The 18,082-nt window shown below is 31.9% G+C and overlaps 3 protein-coding genes across 3 annotated transcripts; all 3 read left to right on the top strand.

Moving 5' to 3' along the window:
- The first annotated feature begins 4,768 nt into the window (after nt 1-4,768).
- On the top strand, nt 4,769-9,646 carry LOC146536353 (cytochrome P450 6B5-like). Its single transcript, XM_085190526.1, has 4 exons — nt 4,769-4,841; nt 7,364-8,511; nt 8,874-8,981; nt 9,437-9,646. Exons 1-4 carry the CDS (start codon nt 4,769-4,771, stop codon nt 9,644-9,646), a joined length of 1,539 nt encoding a protein of 512 aa, XP_085046652.1.
- Nucleotides 9,647-10,674: 1,028 nt separating this feature from the next.
- LOC146536352 (cytochrome P450 6B5-like) lies at nt 10,675-13,174 on the top strand. The gene is made up of 2 exons (XM_085190339.1): nt 10,675-12,061; nt 12,537-13,174. The coding sequence occupies exons 1-2, from the start codon at nt 10,693-10,695 to the stop codon at nt 12,704-12,706; spliced, it is 1,539 nt and encodes a 512-aa protein (XP_085046465.1). The 5' UTR covers nt 10,675-10,692; the 3' UTR covers nt 12,707-13,174.
- A 1,095-nt stretch (nt 13,175-14,269) lies between these two features.
- On the top strand, nt 14,270-16,549 carry LOC146536351 (cytochrome P450 6B5-like). Its single transcript, XM_085190340.1, has 2 exons — nt 14,270-15,647; nt 16,165-16,549. Exons 1-2 carry the CDS (start codon nt 14,279-14,281, stop codon nt 16,332-16,334), a joined length of 1,539 nt encoding a protein of 512 aa, XP_085046466.1. The 5' UTR covers nt 14,270-14,278; the 3' UTR covers nt 16,335-16,549.
- Nucleotides 16,550-18,082: the final 1,533 nt, after the last annotated feature.

Raw genomic sequence — 18,082 nt, 5'->3', positions numbered from 1 at the left:
CATTCTCCCTATTTCTTTCCTCTTAAAAGCATTGTATGTAGGGTCAAAGTGAAGAAAAATTTGTATTGTGTGCGTCTTCGAATTTAAAATATTGTAAAATGATATTTGGCATAAGAAAGAAATAAAGAAAGAATTTGAACAGAATATCTAGGCAAAAATTAATATATATTATGTAGTTCAAATAGACTTTCATGATATTTGAACTCGTTACCTTATCCCTGTTGTGGAAATCATATTAAGAATAAAATATTACTTAATAAGACCTACGTGTTGGTCGATGGCCTCAAACGTCACGTCGTAATTAGTAATTGATGCATTGAATTTTTCATTAGAAATCGAAGAATAGGCCAGGTGCACTTTTCTACTTGCATATTAAATCACTCGGATACGGCCCTAATGTTAATTTTATATTGTATAGCATGATGGGTTAAAAATAATAGTCGGGTAAATATAACTTCTATTATAGGACATTTTATTAATATTTAGGTACTTTTATAATACAATTAGCGGACCCGAACGCGGCTACGCCCGCTTGAACTATACGAATATTTATAAAATATATTTAATAAATTATCAAGGTCGTTTTGGGTGACGTTTTCTAACAAACTTTGCAAATTGTTGCTTAGCAATGGTCGCATAGCGACGGTTGTTATTAACATGGCGGAATAAATTGCATGTCAAATTAATAAATATTTTAATATATTCGTATATATCGATAATATTACAAATATGAGAAAAAAAGTATCCTATGTTCATCTCGAGACCCTCAAGTATCTCTATATGAGTATTTTATCACAATTAAATTAGCGGTTTGGCCCTGATTGCGTAAAAGACAGACAGACAGACAGACAGAGTTACTTTCGAATTTATAATATGGGTATGGATGGATTTATAAGTAAAAAAAAATGTTATCAATATTTTTTTTTACTTATAAGCCGAATGTAATAAAACACTAATTGTTAAGGATAGCTCTCCAGGATCCGATAGGGAAAACTGCATTCAATCGTTAAAGGCGTTTCTAAAAATATCGTCAGGTAATAATGATCGATCGATTGAATGCAGTTTTCAAATGCAGAAACAAACAGACATTTTTCTTAAATTATTGTATTCAATTCCATTACATCGACAAATGCCCCCAACAATATTCTAAAATATCTTCCACTGACAGACGATCAGTTTCAATATTAGTTCTTTTTATTTGTATTTTTTAAAATGTTTAATATTTTTTATTTGTTTTATTATTTTACATTTCTTTATTCATATATATTTTTTTTATATTTTTCTTTTTTGTACATTTGCATTTTGAGGTTTTATGTAACTATTCTTCAGGTTTTTATTTTTTTATTTTCCAAATTTATCGTATAGCTTCACTGTACATTATGTTAACAGTTGTTTTTGTAGGTGATCAAAAATATATATAGATTTTTCGGAGATCCTTCCAAGTGAGATATATTTTGTTCAGATTAGCATTTTTCAATTCGTAAAATCTTATCAATGGAATGTTCGATTTTGATAATTCAAAGAGCAAACTGCAGGTATTGAAACAGTATGTGTTGAAAGAACTCAAAGATTAAAACTTCAATATAATAACTATCAATTGTTTTTATTTTTAAAATGAATGGTCATAATAAACAACAAACTTAATGTAACTTAAGGTTAATAACTCTTCCGTAATACTCGTATAATATTTATAAGGTAGCAATATGCCAATTTATAATGCAACGACGATAGCACACCTGGCTGTTATATCGATTTACTTTTAACGTTTCTATCAAACTCTAGGTCTACATAAGTAGTTTTAGACCCCGAAATTAAATGGTAACTTTAAATACGTATATGTCATATTTTTAGGGTTCCGTACCTCAAAAGAAAAATCTCTAATAAGATTACTTATAATTTTTGTGCCAAGAAATGCTAAATTATAATTACACTGTAGGGATTTTGAAGCAACATTTGCAAGTTAATAAGTAAAAATTGAGCTCAAAGAATTCACCCGAACACACATACATACATTGCAAGTTAAATGAAAGCTTTTAATAAAAAAGTAAAAAAAAAATTTTAAGTTAAACGGTTTTATATTGCAGATAAATGTACTAAAAGCTAAAAAATAATTTCATAGAAATTATGATTACTAAAATTTAATTGTGGGGCACGTCCAATATCTACAATGGAAAGACATAGCGTGAGACTTCACCCACCTAGTGGTAAGTAGCAAGTGTCCCCACGATTTTATTTTAGTAATCATAATTTCTATGAAATTATTTTTTAGCTTTTAGTACATTTATCTGCAATATAAAACCGTTTAACTTAATTTTTTTTTTATACTTTTTTATTTTTAAGTTTTTAGTTTTTATTTCTCATGCTATTCAATTCGTTGAAATGAGGCTCGATGTCTCATTATTGCAAGGTTAATGGAGAATGTTACGAACGACCCCCCCAGAGGTCCAATAGAGGGACAAGGCTATGTACAACAAGATGTGCCTGAATCTTGAGGGGAAAACGCTAACGACATATCATTTTTATCCACCTAGTTCCATACAGTTCTCGGCGCGCTTTTACCTTTTACCTTGGGTGGTACCCCTAGCGACGTATCGTTTTTAGGCACCCTATAGCCACACAGTCCTCGACAGGATACCAGATCTTGACTTAGGTGGGAGATTCATATTGTAATTGTGTATAGTATACTGTATTATACTTACCAAGCCCTTTATTTTGATACCCATATTGATGGGATTGAAAACTACATTATCCGCCATTTTGTAGCAGTGGCCATCTTTGATTTTGATTTTGTATAGTGCACTGAATTCTACTTGACAAGCCCTTTCATTTGATACCCATATTGATGGGATCGAAAAAACTAACTTGTCCGCCATCTTGTAGCGGCGGCCATCTTGGATTTTGATTTTGTATAGTCCACTGAATTCTGCTTGACAAGCCCTTTCATTTGATACCCGTATTGATAGGATTGAAAAAAACAAACTTGTCCGCCATCTTATAGTGGCGGCCATCTTGGATTTTGATTTTGTATAGTCCACTGAATTCTACTTGACAAGCCCTTTCATTTGATATCCATATTGATGGGATTGAAAAAAACTAAGTTGTCCGCCATCTTGTAGCGGCGGCCATCTTGGATTCACAATAATATTGAATATGGATAATTGTATTGTCACCAGAATCAAAGGCGTATACCAAATTTCAGATCAATCGGTTAACGGGAAGAGGGTTAAATTTCAATTACTAAATTTGACCCAAACAAACAAACGGGGTGAGCTAAATAAAACCGTTTAAAAACAGCACACTCATAAAAAGATACGATGTATATACATATATAGATTTTATATAACCCTTTTTATGTGTAATGCTTATTATTTTGAAAAAGCCAACCGACCTTAAAAAATATTAATTTGCTTACAACTGTGACCAAATCTTTTTATTTTTTAGGACTATTTAATTTTCATATGTTATCAAAAAATATAAGACTATTAGGTACTACGTCATATCAATAATCATCTGCTTTTCAAAGTAGTCGTTAGTGTCAATCATTTATATATTTTGTATTTCCATACGTAATTTCACTAACCTCATTGACATACACTGTACTAAAATTTATTTATAAAGGTTGTTATTTAATTGTTATATAATGCATTTATTTTGTTAGCTAGTAAATATTGTATTATATGGTTTATAAATAAAAAGCTCCATTGCTAAAAACTCAACTTGCTTCTCGTGCTGTATTAAAAAAATTTGAAGTCTTCTTAGGCATCCTGGCTAGGGCTAAGCCAGTGGTAATCGAAGAAAAACACCATAAGGATTTCGTGAGTAGTATCGACGGTCTACATCTGCCAATCCATCAATTCTAAGTCTCAAATAACCCGCTCGGATGCGTCACAAATCAAACGTTTAGGCCAATCGTGCCTCTCTATCGCTTGTTCCACACTCTCGCTCTTCCTTAGACGGGATAATTAAAAAATCCGTGATAATTAAAAATAAAGAAAGAAAAAAATCAAAGTAAAGAAAGAAAAAATGGAAAAAAATAAAGTTACTAACTACTACTATAATTAAGTCACCCTCACATACCTTTTTAATGCAATTTAAAGACTCGGCAACTTAATTACATGTATCACAAAATCAAATTGCACTTTTTGTTATAAATTGGTCAAGGTGATTAGCAAAGATAACAAAAATAATTTAATTTTATATAAAAGTTAAGATTATACGGAGTTTAACAAAAAATGAAGTAAAGGTGAAGTATGAAGCAAATTTCAATCAAATACATTTTTATATAAAATGTCTAAACTGTCTGTCCCTTCAATTAACCCTTATCTTCACAAAATTTTTTCTTTTAAGAAAAGCAAAAAATATGCATACTGGTAGCTTCTTTGGGCTACAAAAAACATAAAAAAAATAAATAAAAAAATCATAATATGAAAATTTCGGAAAAACACGATGTATACTATACTATACATTGCTACACGTACAGTGATTCTACCATTTTTAAGAATGTATATTATAATATACATTGCGATGCTTAGGGAGGGTGGAAATGTTACTGGTAGCTTTTAAAATATACTGAAAGATTATTGTAAATAATATGATTTTAAATAAAAACAACTATATTAATGGAAGTAAAAATGTTTAATTAAAAAAATCATTCTCAAATAATTTTTTGTTACAAAATAATAACTCAGAGATCCTATTGCTTGCGGTGGTACTCCAAAAACACCTTCGATTCTTCACAAAACAAAGATAAACCTTACATTTTATGCACATGGTACGTGCCTGGCCAGCTTTGCAGTACACATGTACTTGCACATTTGATATCCGGTTATTTGCGGCCAATGGTAATATTTGTCATAGCCAATATCATCGCAAGATCGTTAAGATACCGGTTTTGTATTTTTGCTTGGCGGGAAATCGTGTAAATTTTTCACTGAAATGTTTCGACTTAATAGTCGTATATAAAGCTAAAACTATTTTTACTTCCAACACCCATAGTCTCTTCTTCTTCTTCAGCGATAATGCCCGTAAAAGTGTCATCTCTTATGTAGAGCAAGAACTCATACATGATGTCACACACCGACTCTGATTTAGTTCTTGAAACTCCATTTACAAGGCTTATTTGGTTTATATTGACGTCGATTTTCTTCTTCATTCATTCTTTACAAGAAAGAATTAAGAAATGAGGTGTAAGAGACACTTCGGTGGTATCGGCATGAATATCAGCTGCATGCGTTCCTATCTCATAATCAGAAATTTGTAAGAGGTTTAACCTTTCGAGATTTGAATTTATCGATGGCTCTGAAGAACTTTCTGTTGATCCAATCATCCAGCATCCAATCCAGCTTCATTACTATTACTAGCTCTGTCACTTGTGTCAGAATCTGCATTCTCTTCAGGCACCAAGGAGAAAATGCGCCTAGCTCTATCACCCATAGAGTTTAAAACCAAAGCAAAAGACACATGCAAAAAACCAACACCAAAGATAAGCCAAACCATATTGTGTTATAAATAGGTAAATAATGAATGTAATATTATTTGTCCCTTTATATAGTTAGGTAGTCCTGCAGTAATAATAATAATAGTATTTTTTATGGGAATCGAACCCATAACTTTGTGTGTAAGCTTTCTAGAACCACTATATCAAGGCGGCAGTACAACTGTCTTTTACATTATAATAAAATTGGTTTAGTATATAAGAAAAACATACTTGAAATTTACATTTTATAGTAAAGTTCCAAAAAATATTGATCCTGTGAAGTTGGCAATGTATATTATACTATACACCACCGACGAAAGGTAAACGACTGCAACTGCGGCAATGTATAGTATAATATACGCTATTAAAAAACACGAAAAAAACATACTAATTCATATAGCAACATCAGCATATATATAAAAATGTGTAAGAACAGACATTTAGGCATGTGTATTTTATAATAAACATACATATTTAGGAGTACAAACACAAAAATAAAATTAAACTTACCTTAGAGAAATCTGAGCAGCGCGTCTTGACTGTTATTTTTGACAATTTTTTTAAAACTATCATAGATAAACTACTATTTTTATTTTTGAAGTATAAATAAATGTCTAGAAATGTCATATGTTTAATAAAACTAAGTTAAAAAATATTTTATAGCGATCGTATATTTTTATAAAGTTGTATGTATAGTATACTATACAAAATGAAGATAAGGGTTTAAAAGATCTATGGAAAATTACAATGCGATGATTGCTCTGATTCATAATATGCACCCTAAATTAAAGAGTACATACAATTGAAAGAGGTTTAGTCCATGGCAAATTGTCAACATCAATCAGAACCTATTGTATACCCATAGGAGCTCCATGGACGTCGTCTATGCCCTTCAAGAGATATACTTTGGTATATACTCTTCTAAAAAAGTAATACACTCGCCCCTGACAATGTCTGAGGGACTCCCCAGGTCGATTAAACGCTCAACGTGTTCCAAGCTCCACACAGCGATCAGAAGTAGCAAGCACTACAAGCCTACGTCAGTACTCTCAGCCCCTGGAAAGAAGAATAGGGCCTTTGTCAACTATTCTTGTGCATATATATCCATATCAATCTTGAGGAGTTTTACGGAGTTTCTTGCTGTGTAAAAAGACTGAGCCTCCACACTTATGCGGGATATAGAGTCTCTTTACTCTGTAATTAGCGTGCAGATGGTGCATTCGGTATGTGGTCAGCAATTCACGCATTTGGCGATCCACCTCTGTAGATCATTAGACTCTCTAATTCAGTCTGTGTCCATCCTATAATGACAAAATTATAAGCTAGAAGCGGCATATCCCAACTGTTAAAACCGCCTTGTTACCAGCACGTAAAAGGCTGCCAAACACTTTTTTCAGGAGACCGAAGAAACGCGATTGCTTTATGATCTGCTCATCAATAATTGGGTAATGAACATACAAACATTCTGAGTTCATTTTTATTAATAGATTGAAATTATTGGGTGAAATTTTTAAAAAAATATATTTTTAAAGCTTTAAAATAATGCTTACCCTAATAATCAAATATAACATACAATAATCTGCATACAATAATCATACTACGTTCATATTCTGAACAGTGTTGACGTTGAAAATGTTTTTAATCTTACTATTCCTAACAGTTTTGGTATATTTTATATTTCGAACTGTAACTAAAAATCACGATTATTGGAAAAACAGAAATGTTCCGTACTTAAAACCTAGTTTATTTTTTGGAAATTACGGTGACTATATTTTATTAAAGAAATATTTGCCCCAAGTCGCTAGTGAAATATGTCAGAAATATCCAAAGGATCTGTGCCATAAAAACTTCCAATGTAAGGCTACATTGGAAGTTTTTATGGCACAGAACCTGCCCTTATAGTCCAAGATCCAAATATACTGAGGCTTGTGCTGTCTAAGGACTTCGAGTACTTCAGCGGACGAGAGGCCACTGATTATGCTCATAGCGAAACAATTACAAAAAACATAGTTTTCAATGGTGGTGGCGAATGGAAAGCCTTGCGACAATCACTCACTCCGCTTTTTACTGTTACAAAGGTTAGAGACATGTTTTCATTGCTATATGAGTGCACTAAAGAGTTTGATGAATATCTTGAAAATCTAGTACAATCGAAAGTGAAAATTGACATGAAATCATTGATGGCACGATACACTATGAGATGTATTGTGACATGCACTTACGATGTTAATACTCACACTTTGGAAAACAACGTAAAAGACAATCCTTTTGTTACAATCGGTGAAAAGATCTTTGATGTATCCATCAAAAGGAGTTTGAAGCTAATATTCCGCACTATATGGCCATCTTTGTTTTACAGCTTAGGGTTGGCAATGTTTGATAAACAAATACCTATATTTTTTAACAAAATGTTTAAAGACGCTTATGACAATCGACTGGCAAATGGATCTACTAGAAGTGATGTTATTGATCACTTTTTAAAATTAAAGGAGAAAAAATATCTAATTTGTGATACCTTTAACAATTTGAAGCTTGAGAAGAAAATTACAAAGATAGAAGTTAACAACAATTTTTTTGGCTATCAATCCTTTTCATTATTTGCTGCAGGCTACGAAACAACCTCAGCTACTATGTCTTTCTTATTATATGAACTAGCGAAAAACAAGCACGCCCAGGATAGATTGATAGAAGAAACAAATGCTTATTTCCTTAAACAAAATGGTGTTATCGAATATGATTGTGTGAATGAACTACCATATCTCGATGCCTGTATCCATGAAACGCTTCGTTTATATCCTGTACAAGGTCTCCTAACTCGGGAAGTTATGGGCAAGTACACACTACCTACAGGGCTAACATTGCAGAAAGGTGATCGTATACACATACCCGTGTATCATTTACATAGAAATCCTGAAGTCTTTTCCGAACCAGAAGTATTCCGTCCAGAACGATTTTACGGAGAAGAAAGAAAAAAGATCAATCCATATTCTTACTTGCCCTATGGAAGAGGTCCTAGAATGTGTCTCGGTAAGAATGTGTTCTTGTATTTTCTAATGTGTATTCCTACATAAAGTTAAGCAAATCGAAGTTACATAAAACTTAAAAATAAACATATAATAAGATAAACATTTTTAAAACGTAATTACGTCATATAAATGTAATAAAACAACTTTGATAACTTTTTTTACACACAACTTGTGTAAACGATTTCTGTAGAATTAATTAGACTTTAAGTTATACCCGCGTGCAGTAGCAAGGTAGGGAGAGAGAACATATATCTTCTTCTTTCTCTATTTTCGGGACTTTTTTACATATTGAGAGGCAGAAGCTTGGAACTTTCATAATAAAAAGAACTACATGTTTTTGAAACTCAATTTCTTTTATTACAGGCATTAAGTTTGCAAAAATAGCGATAAATGCTGGAATTTTAACAATACTGAAAAGATATAAACTTGAGTTATCTGAAAAGACGCCTTTAAAACTGGACTTCAAAGCCGCCGGATTCGTCACACATTGCACTAATAAAATATATATAAAATTCATAGATAGGAATTTTTAAATATTTAATAAATTTAAAGCTGCTTAAATTGCTTATACGAGTATACTATACCTACAACTATTCTATATATACGACTAAGGGTCTACAATGATATAAAAAATATATACACGTATAAAAATATACTGTTATATTATAAGAAGAATTGTCTCAAAAATAAATTCTTACAAACTAGATAGTAATAAATATTTCTATACTTGTAAATATTTTTTTTTAAAAAACGCCTAAAATAAAATGTCCGCAAATAAACAGAAAACAGCAATAATTTCTAAACACAATTGAATAAACACCCATCTTCATATATTGATTAAGACCAAGCTTTATGAGAAGAAAATAAAGCAGTAGCTTCTTTAGGGTTAGGGGACTTATTTATTAGGATTATGACTCTCCTGCAGTGACAAAAGAGTTATAGCGATCATCCTGCAAGACATCGAGATTGGACGACGACGGTGGCCCGCTTTAGGTACACCTTCCACGAAGGCGTCGTAGTGGCATGCGCATGCGATCCTGCAGCGCTTCACATGGGTGGAGAGTTGCCATTTGAAACTAATGGAAGAGAGCCCAAAAATGATCAGGCTGTGTTTGATGAGTCCCACAGTATCATCCATCCGTAGGACACATTTGTCTTGCCCACGGATAATCGACGTAAAAGACGTAAAAGCATTTCCCAGTAATAAAGAAGGAGTACTGATCCGCAGTCTAAATTTCGGTACAATTTTTAGTAACAAGGCATGTCATATTACAATGCGAGGAATATGAAATCAAATCAAATGAAGTTACGAATTTGTTAGTTAATTACAAGATTGCAATAGGAATATTATTAAATACGAACATTAACATTAACGATCATTAACATTAACGAAAATGTACAGTGAGTTCTTTTAATTAACTTTAAAAAAGTAGGAGTTAAATATAAATGCCAAATATATTTAAAACTGGTCACTTTTCTTGTCTGTATTTTATTGGGCAAAATATATATAATAATAACAATAATAAATATTTTTTTCGCCTGTGACAACGCCTGTGACGAGCGTTATACAAGAAGTTCACACACAAGAACTTTTTTATAATATAGATTTTATATAAACATGTGCAAATTGCACATGTTTTTTATTAATTTCAACGAACCAACCGACCTTGACGAATTAATATTTAATTTGCAACTCTTACGACCAAATCTTTTGCTTGTTACGAATTTGTGTATATATAAATATATATTATAATTTATCATAAAGTGTAAATCCTTATCCTAAAAAAAATAATATAAATTGCCATTTTTTTTTTCAAAGTAGGTAGTCGTTATAGTTCACCACTTACATTTTGATAAAATATACTTTTTTCATACTTAAATAAGCAAAACCTGTGATCATAAACCTTCTCCTTTTATATATAATATATAAAAAAGGAGAAGTTCCGAATGACTGAGGAAAGACGCACGCAATTACATTTCTATGCAATATGCAATTTGTTATTGACAAAGGATTTAGACGGAAAACCTGTTTTGACGATTATTTTCAAAAAGTGAGATTAAAAAAAATAAAAATTATTATTATTACGCTCTAAAATTATGGCCACCCTAATAATCAAACATTATACGAAATGATAATATGCTTCCTTTAATTATACTTCGCAAATATTTTGAACTGTGTTGACGTTAAAAATGTATCTAGTTTTGTTTCTCTTGATAATTTTGATATATTTTGTGTTCAGAATCATAACTAAAAACCACGATTATTGGAAAAAGAGAAATGTGCCGTTCGTGAAACCTAGTTTATTTTTTGGTAATTACAGTGAATATATTTTACTGAAGAAATACTTGGCTCAGGTCACTAGGGAAATATGTCAGAAATTTCCGAAGGAGCCTTACATTGGAAGTTTTTATGGCACAGAACCCGCCCTTATAGTCCAAGATCCAAATATATTGAAGCTTGTGCTATCTACGGACTTCGCATACTTCAGTGGGCGAGAAATCACCGATTATTCTCATAGTGAAGCTCTTACAAGAAATATATTTTTTAATGGTGGTGGAGAATGGAAAGTTTCTCGACAAGTACTAAGTCCACTTTTTACTGTTACAAAGGTTAGAGACATGTTTCCATTGATAAAGGAGTGTACTAAAGAGTTTGAGGAATATCTTGAAGGTCTAGTACAATCGAAAAAGAAAATTGAAGTAGAATCATTGATGGCACGATACACTATGAGATGTATTATGACATGCACTTACGATGTTAACGCTCACACGTTAGAACACAATGTAAAAGACAATCCTTTTGTTACAATTGGTGAAAAGATCTTCGATGTATCGATCAAAAGAAGTTTGAAACTAATATTTCGTGCTATGTGGCCATCTTTATTTTACGGCTTAGGGTTTGCAATGTTTGATGAACAAGTATCTGTCTTTTTTAACAAAATGTTTAAAGAAGCTTATGACAAACGACTGGCAAGTGGTTCTACTAGAAGTGATGTTATTGATCACTTTTTAAAATTGAAGGAGAAAAAATACTTAATTTGCGATACTTTTAGCAATTTGAAGCTTGAGAAAAAAATTACTAAGGTAGAAGCAAATAATGAATTATTTGGCTGTCAATCGCTTTCATTATTTGCTGCAGGCTACGAAACAACCTCAGCTACTATGACTTTCTTATTATATGAACTAGCGAAAAACAAGCATGCCCAGGATAGATTGATAGAAGAAATAGACGCTTATTTGCTTAAAGAAAATGGTGTTATCGAATATGATTGTGTGAATGAACTGCCATATCTGGAAGCCTGTATTCAAGAAACTCTTCGTTTATATCCAGTACTAGGTCTGCTAACTCGGGAAGCTATGGGGAAGTACACATTACCTACAGGGTTAACATTACAGAAAGGTGATCGTATACACATACCCGTCTATCATTTACACAGAAATCCTGAAATCTTTCCAGAACCAGAGTTATTCCGTCCAGAACGATTTTACGGAGAAGAGAGGAAGAAGATAAATCCATTTTCTTACTTGCCCTATGGAAACGGACCTAGAATGTGTCTTGGTAAGAATGTGTACTTAATATTTTTTATACATAAATTTAAAAACATGTATAACTGACGTAAATATTAACGATTTTTAAGATTCAAGTTATATTAACATTTTTAATAAAATAATTGAGTTATACATGTCTAACAAAACTATGTTTTGTATAACTTTTTATAAGATAAAAACTTCAAGGTTGCACGTTGCAAGTGGAACATTTTAAACAAATGATTATTAGCTGCTTATTTGATAAAAATTTTATGAGATTCAGTTGGCTAAGCGTGTATAAGAAACTGGATTTTTGTGGATTCGAATGAACTTGACTTTGTATTCCATCAAATGTTGACACTCGAATTCATTAGGATATGCAGAGCGAACTTATAGATACAAGATAGTCCGTTCTCCGCTTTCGGGGCAGTTGACCAGTTGAATGATAGAAATTTGATTTTTATAAGAAAAAAAGAATTTTTTTTGAAACTTTTTTTTTATTACAGGTATTAAGTTTGCAAAAATGCCAATTTATGCTGGAATTTTATCAGTATTCCGAAAATATAAGCTTGAATTGTCTGAAGAGACGCCGTTAAAACTGAACTTTGAAGCGGCTGGACTCGTCACGCACTGCATGGATAAAATATATATAAAATTTTTGTATCGGAACTCGTAAAACATATTATATTAAATATTTAATAATTTTTAAATTGCTTACAAAAGGATTTACCTACAACGATTATATTGTACGTATAACTAACGATTTATAACGATATACAAAATCTATAAAAATATATAGTTATATATACAAATATACAGCGTTAGTTAATGTTTTTAACAGAAAACGATCTAATAGGTACTGCAAAAAAGAAATCTGTTAGTTTTGACGAACTCTCTGGTGGTTGGGTGCGAGACGCATCGTGAGTCAAAGAAGGGCACTTAGAGCAGTATTTGGCAATTGTGACCAGAGTATAGGTTCTAAGGGGTCCTTTTAAATACGCATTAACGCTCTCCTCCGGTGTCTGAGCTCTCTATCTAATTTTACAATGTATGTATATATTTTTTTATGTTTATCATATAAATATAAATTTAAATATAAATTCTAGTAAAATTACGAAATATTTTTTCTGTATATATCTTAAAATAAGTATAGTAAAAATATATATTTCCATATAAATTATTATTATTATGATCATATTTTTATGTAAATATTTCTTCAAGAACAGCTTTTTAGTAGTCCCTAATACCTACACTCCTTTTTTTTAGAGTGTCGTCGCGAAGAAACTGACTTGAATTAATATTTTTTTGTTCGCATAAAATTTTGAACTGAGAACAATTTTAATCTGTATTAAATAGTAAAGCTGACGAACGTATTTTTTAAGATAAGGACTAATATAAAACAAAAAAAAGAGTTTCGAAAACAAACCTAATATTTTCATTGATATTTCGAACATAAAAGTAACTACAGCGAGTGAACTGTCTGAGATAGGGATATGCTATCACGGACTTTTTTCTAGTATTATTATAGATCTACAATAATCTGGTACATTATGATAATTACATCTGCTGGTTTAGGCGGCGCACGCGACTATAGCTTCCAGAAGGTTAGGTTATTTACGCCCTTAGCAACAATAATTGTTGTGTTTCAGTCAATTTACAAAAAAACTTTATAAATTATATACTAAAACCTTCCTTGGGAATCATTCTATCTATTGTTGAAAAAGGCATGAAAATCCGTATAGTAGTTTTATATGTTTATCACGAACAGACTGACATACAGATGCGGTGGAGGACTTTGTATTATAATACGTATAACGAACCAGCCGACCTTGAGGAGTTATTCACATTTGTACAATTCTTACGACCAAATCTTTTGTGTTTTATTATATTTCCTTACTTAAATAAACTAACCCTGTGGTCATAAACAATAAACATATTCATAATAATTGTAAACTTCATTTCCAAAAAACTTTCTTATATAATACAAAGATACACCACCTCAATTGCATCTATCGGAAAATTAAATGGCATTGGTGATGAATGTCTTGATGGAATATGCAATTAGATTTTCACGTAGGACAGAAAAACTGTTGGAACGATCATCATCATTGAAAAGTGAGATAACAAACATAATAATTCTTACACTCTAAACTTATGGCCACCCTAATAAGCAAATATTATAATATGATAATTCACATTGTTTAAAAATTATTCTTCTTTTAAATTGTGAACTGTGTTGACGTTGAAAATGTATTTAGTTTTACTGCTACTAATAGTTTTGTTATATTTTGTGTATCGAACTGTATCTAAAAATGACGATTATTGGAAAAAGAGAAATGTTCCCTACTTAAAACCTACCTTAATATTTGGTAATTACAAGGAATATATTTTACTAAAGAAATATTTGGCTCAAGTCACAAGTGAAATATGTCAGAAATTTCCAAAGGAGCCTTACATTGGAAGTTTTTATGGCACAGAACCTGCCCTCATAGTCCAAGATCCAAATATATTGAGGCTTGTGCTATCTAAGGACTTCGCGTACTTCAGCGGGCGAGAGGCCACTGATTATGCCCATAGCGAAACTCTAACAAAAAATATTTTTTTCAATGGTGGTGGAGAATGGAAAGCTTTGCGACAAACATTAACACCGCTTTTTACTCTTACAAAAGTTAGAGACATGTTTCCATTGATTAACGAGTGTACGAAAGAGTTTGATGAATATCTTGATGGTCTAGTACAATTGAAAGAGAAAATTGAAGTAGAATCATTGATGGCACGATACACTATGAGATGTGTTATGACATGCACTTACGATGTTAACGCTCACACTTTAGAACACAACGTAAAAGACAATCTTTTTGTTACAATTGGTGAAAAGATCTTTGACGTATCGATCAAAAGGAGTTTGAAACTCATATTTCGCGCTATGTGGCCATCTTTATTTTACGGCTTAGGGCTTGCAATGTTTGATGAACAAATACCTATGTTTTTTAATAAAATATTCAAAGAAGCTTATGACAATCGATTGGCAAGTGGCTCTACTAGAAGTGATGTTGTTGATCACTTTTTAAAATTAAAGGAGAAAAAATATCTAATTTGCGACACCTTTAGCAATTTGAAGCTTGAGGACAAAATTACAAAGATAGAAGTTACCAACGATTTATTTGGCTATCAATCGCTTTCATTATTTGCTGCGGGCTATGAAACAACATCAGCGACTATGTCTTTCTTATTATATGAACTAGCGAAAAACAAGCACGCCCAGGATAGATTGATACAAGAAATAGATGATTATTTTCTTAAACAAAACGGTGTTATCGAATATGATTGTGTCAATGAACTGCCATACCTCGAGGCCTGTATTCATGAAACTCTTCGTTTATATCCAGTACTAGGTCTGCTAACTCGGGAAGTTATGGGGAAGTACACATTACCAACAGGGCTCACATTAGAAAAAGGTGATCGTATACACATACCCGTGTATCATTTACACAAAAATCCTGAAGTCTTCCCAGAACCAGAATTATTCCGTCCAGAACGATTTTATGGAGAAGAGAGGAAAAAGATCCATCCATTTTCTTACTTGCCCTATGGAAACGGGCCTAGAATATGTCTTGGTAAGAATGTAAACTTATTTTTTTTAATATTGCCCTATGCATAGAGTTAAGCAAATCACTTCTATAACTTAAATAAATGTTAAAGATTTTAAAATTTAAATTATATAAACATTTTTAATTAGATAATATATGACTAATAAGTCTAATAAAACTACGTGTTGTATATTGTTTTTATGTATTACTATGATATAAAACTCCAAGGTTGCATGTTCACATGTGGAAAATTTAAGCAAATGATTATTTGATCTATTAGGTGCTTTTTATGAGATTTAGTAAGCTGTGTGTGTATGAACGTTATTTCTGTGGATTCTAATGAACCTGAATTCCGAGAAAAATCTGAGAAAGGTTGAGCCTTAGTGTCCCTAATGTAGTTTACATTAGGGAAGGTAGAGAGAACATATAGATATAAGACATTCCGATCTCTGCTTTCGGGGCAGTTGATAAGTTGATTGGCAGAAATTTGGCTTTCACAATAAAAGAACCAAACTTTTTTGAAACCTTATATTTTTTATTACAGGTATTAAATTTGCAAAAATGCCGATGAATGCTGGAATTTTAACAATATTCCGAAAATATAAACTTGAATTGTGTGAAGAGACGCCGTTAAAACTGAACTTTGAAGCTGCCGGACTCGTCACGCACTGCACAGATAAAATATATATAAAATTTGTAGATCGGAACTCTTAAAATATATAAACTATTTTAAAAAAAATTAACTGCTTAAATTGCTTACAAAAGGGCCTTACTAAAAATAAACTATTATTATAAGAAAATAAACTATTGTTTTATAAACTATTAAAACTAAACTATTATTTTGTAGGTATGACTAAGGATTTATAATGCTATAAAAATTCTATATTAAATATATAGTTAAGCATTACTCAATGTTTTTATCACTCAATGATAGAAAAGGTACTGTAAAGAAGAGATCACTGAGTATTCCATGAATTCACTAGTGGTTGGGTGGTTAGGTGGGTGCTACGTGTGAGTCAAAGAGAGAAACTCCGAGCAACTTTGTGACCAAAATGTAGGTCTAAAGATCTTCTTTTAAATACACATTAAAACAATCTTTTACCTAATTTCACAATGTATGTTTAATATATAAATATAAAATTAAACATAAATTTTAGTAATGTTACCAAAATACTTTTCCCATATATATTCTAAAATAAGTACAATAATAAAATAATATTTCCATATAAATTGTTATTGTCATATTTTTCCTTGACTACAGACTACATTTGTTCGAGAAATTATTTTTAATGGTCCCTAACACCTACGCACCTGTTTTTTTTATATGAGAAAACCGTTCTACTGGTACGCCGGATGAATCAGAACTCAAACCGGTTATGTGGGACTCAAGGACCAGCAGATGCAGGTCATCCACACTGCTTACTTAAACCTCATGGTACTCCTCCTCAACCCAGCCAGCCAGCCCAGCCCAGGGCTACAGGAGCCAAGGGAGGGAGCCTTAGGCATGAGTACGTATTTACGATATCAGCTTTTGAAACCAAAGATCAGCTTCAAAATACCGCGCCCTGGTGCGCGCAGGCCGATATAAATTGGACTGCTGCCGCCTTCTTCTTTTGCTTGCGCACCACTACATTCCTTCCTTCGTTCACATTGGTCAGAGCATCCTCATCCGGCCGGTTCCACTGGCGCGGGCCTTTGTCTTAACGGTCTTCCTCAAAGGCCTTTTAAAAAATAAAAATAAACTCTATATAATGTGAAATAATGTATTTAAATAATAATAGCTTTTTCTTAAGACTAAATGAATAATAATTATAAAAGATGTTTAATTTCTTTGAAAATGTTCATGTTTCTACGTACAACGAGATTTTAAAACCATTTATAACCAGTGCCTGACGTCGAATAAAATATTATGAACTATAAAGTAAATCTTATAATCCGTGATATAAATTAATTTTTCTCGGGCTTTATCATTAGTTTCTTCAATTTAATAAAAAAAAAATGTTATTAGTCACTCTTTTAACCGACTTAAAAAATGAGCATCAATTTATTTATTCGCTTAGGAGCTATGATACTACATTGATATTACTTAGGGTCATTTTCCAATGAATTGCAGAGGCATTGTATGTTCAGTGACGGAACTAAACGCCGCGCGTGCCTTTAATAAGAATATAGTCATTAATCAATATATTCCATCAGGATAGGCCTAATATCGTTAATACATATATAACAAACATTATGTAAATGGTCTCTACATAACAGGAATATACTTTTTAGGGGGTCATTTACTGCTGAATTCTGGAGTCATTGCATGTTCAGTGACGGAACTAAACGCCGCGCGTGCCTTTAATAAAAATATAGTAATTAATTCCAAAACATTCAATGAGGATAGGCCTAATATCGTTGATACATATATAATAAACATTATGTAAATGCTGTCTACATAAATAAACATTACGAATCCA

The sequence above is a fragment of the Heliconius melpomene genome, chromosome 9 (assembly GCF_056956725.1).
Source record: "Heliconius melpomene rosina isolate 202511_hmr_F chromosome 9, ASM5695672v1, whole genome shotgun sequence".
Taxonomy (NCBI): Eukaryota; Metazoa; Arthropoda; class Insecta; order Lepidoptera; family Nymphalidae; genus Heliconius; species Heliconius melpomene.
The sequence above is the reverse complement of the archived record's forward strand: the minus strand, read 5'-3'. Positions and strand labels throughout refer to the sequence as shown.

What these genes read in the sequence shown, in the direction of transcription:
- LOC146536351 (XM_085190340.1), top strand. Translation starts at nt 14,279, where the DNA reads ATGTATTTAGTTTTACTGCTACTAATAGTTTTGTTATATTTTGTGTAT. An exon ending in CGGGCCTAGAATATGTCTTG is followed by an intron (nt 15,648 to 16,164) that starts GTAAGAATGTAA and finishes TTTTTATTACAG; the next exon opens with GTATTAAATTTGCAAAAATG.
- LOC146536353 (XM_085190526.1), top strand. Translation starts at nt 4,769, where the DNA reads ATGGTACGTGCCTGGCCAGCTTTGCAGTACACATGTACTTGCACATTT. An exon ending in CCGGTTATTTGCGGCCAATG is followed by an intron (nt 4,842 to 7,363) that starts GTAATATTTGTC and finishes TTTATGGCACAG; the next exon opens with AACCTGCCCTTATAGTCCAA. An exon ending in GAATGTGTCTCGGTAAGAAT is followed by an intron (nt 8,512 to 8,873) that starts GTGTTCTTGTAT and finishes ACAGGCATTAAG; the next exon opens with TTTGCAAAAATAGCGATAAA.
- LOC146536352 (XM_085190339.1), top strand. Translation starts at nt 10,693, where the DNA reads ATGTATCTAGTTTTGTTTCTCTTGATAATTTTGATATATTTTGTGTTC. An exon ending in CGGACCTAGAATGTGTCTTG is followed by an intron (nt 12,062 to 12,536) that starts GTAAGAATGTGT and finishes TTTTTATTACAG; the next exon opens with GTATTAAGTTTGCAAAAATG.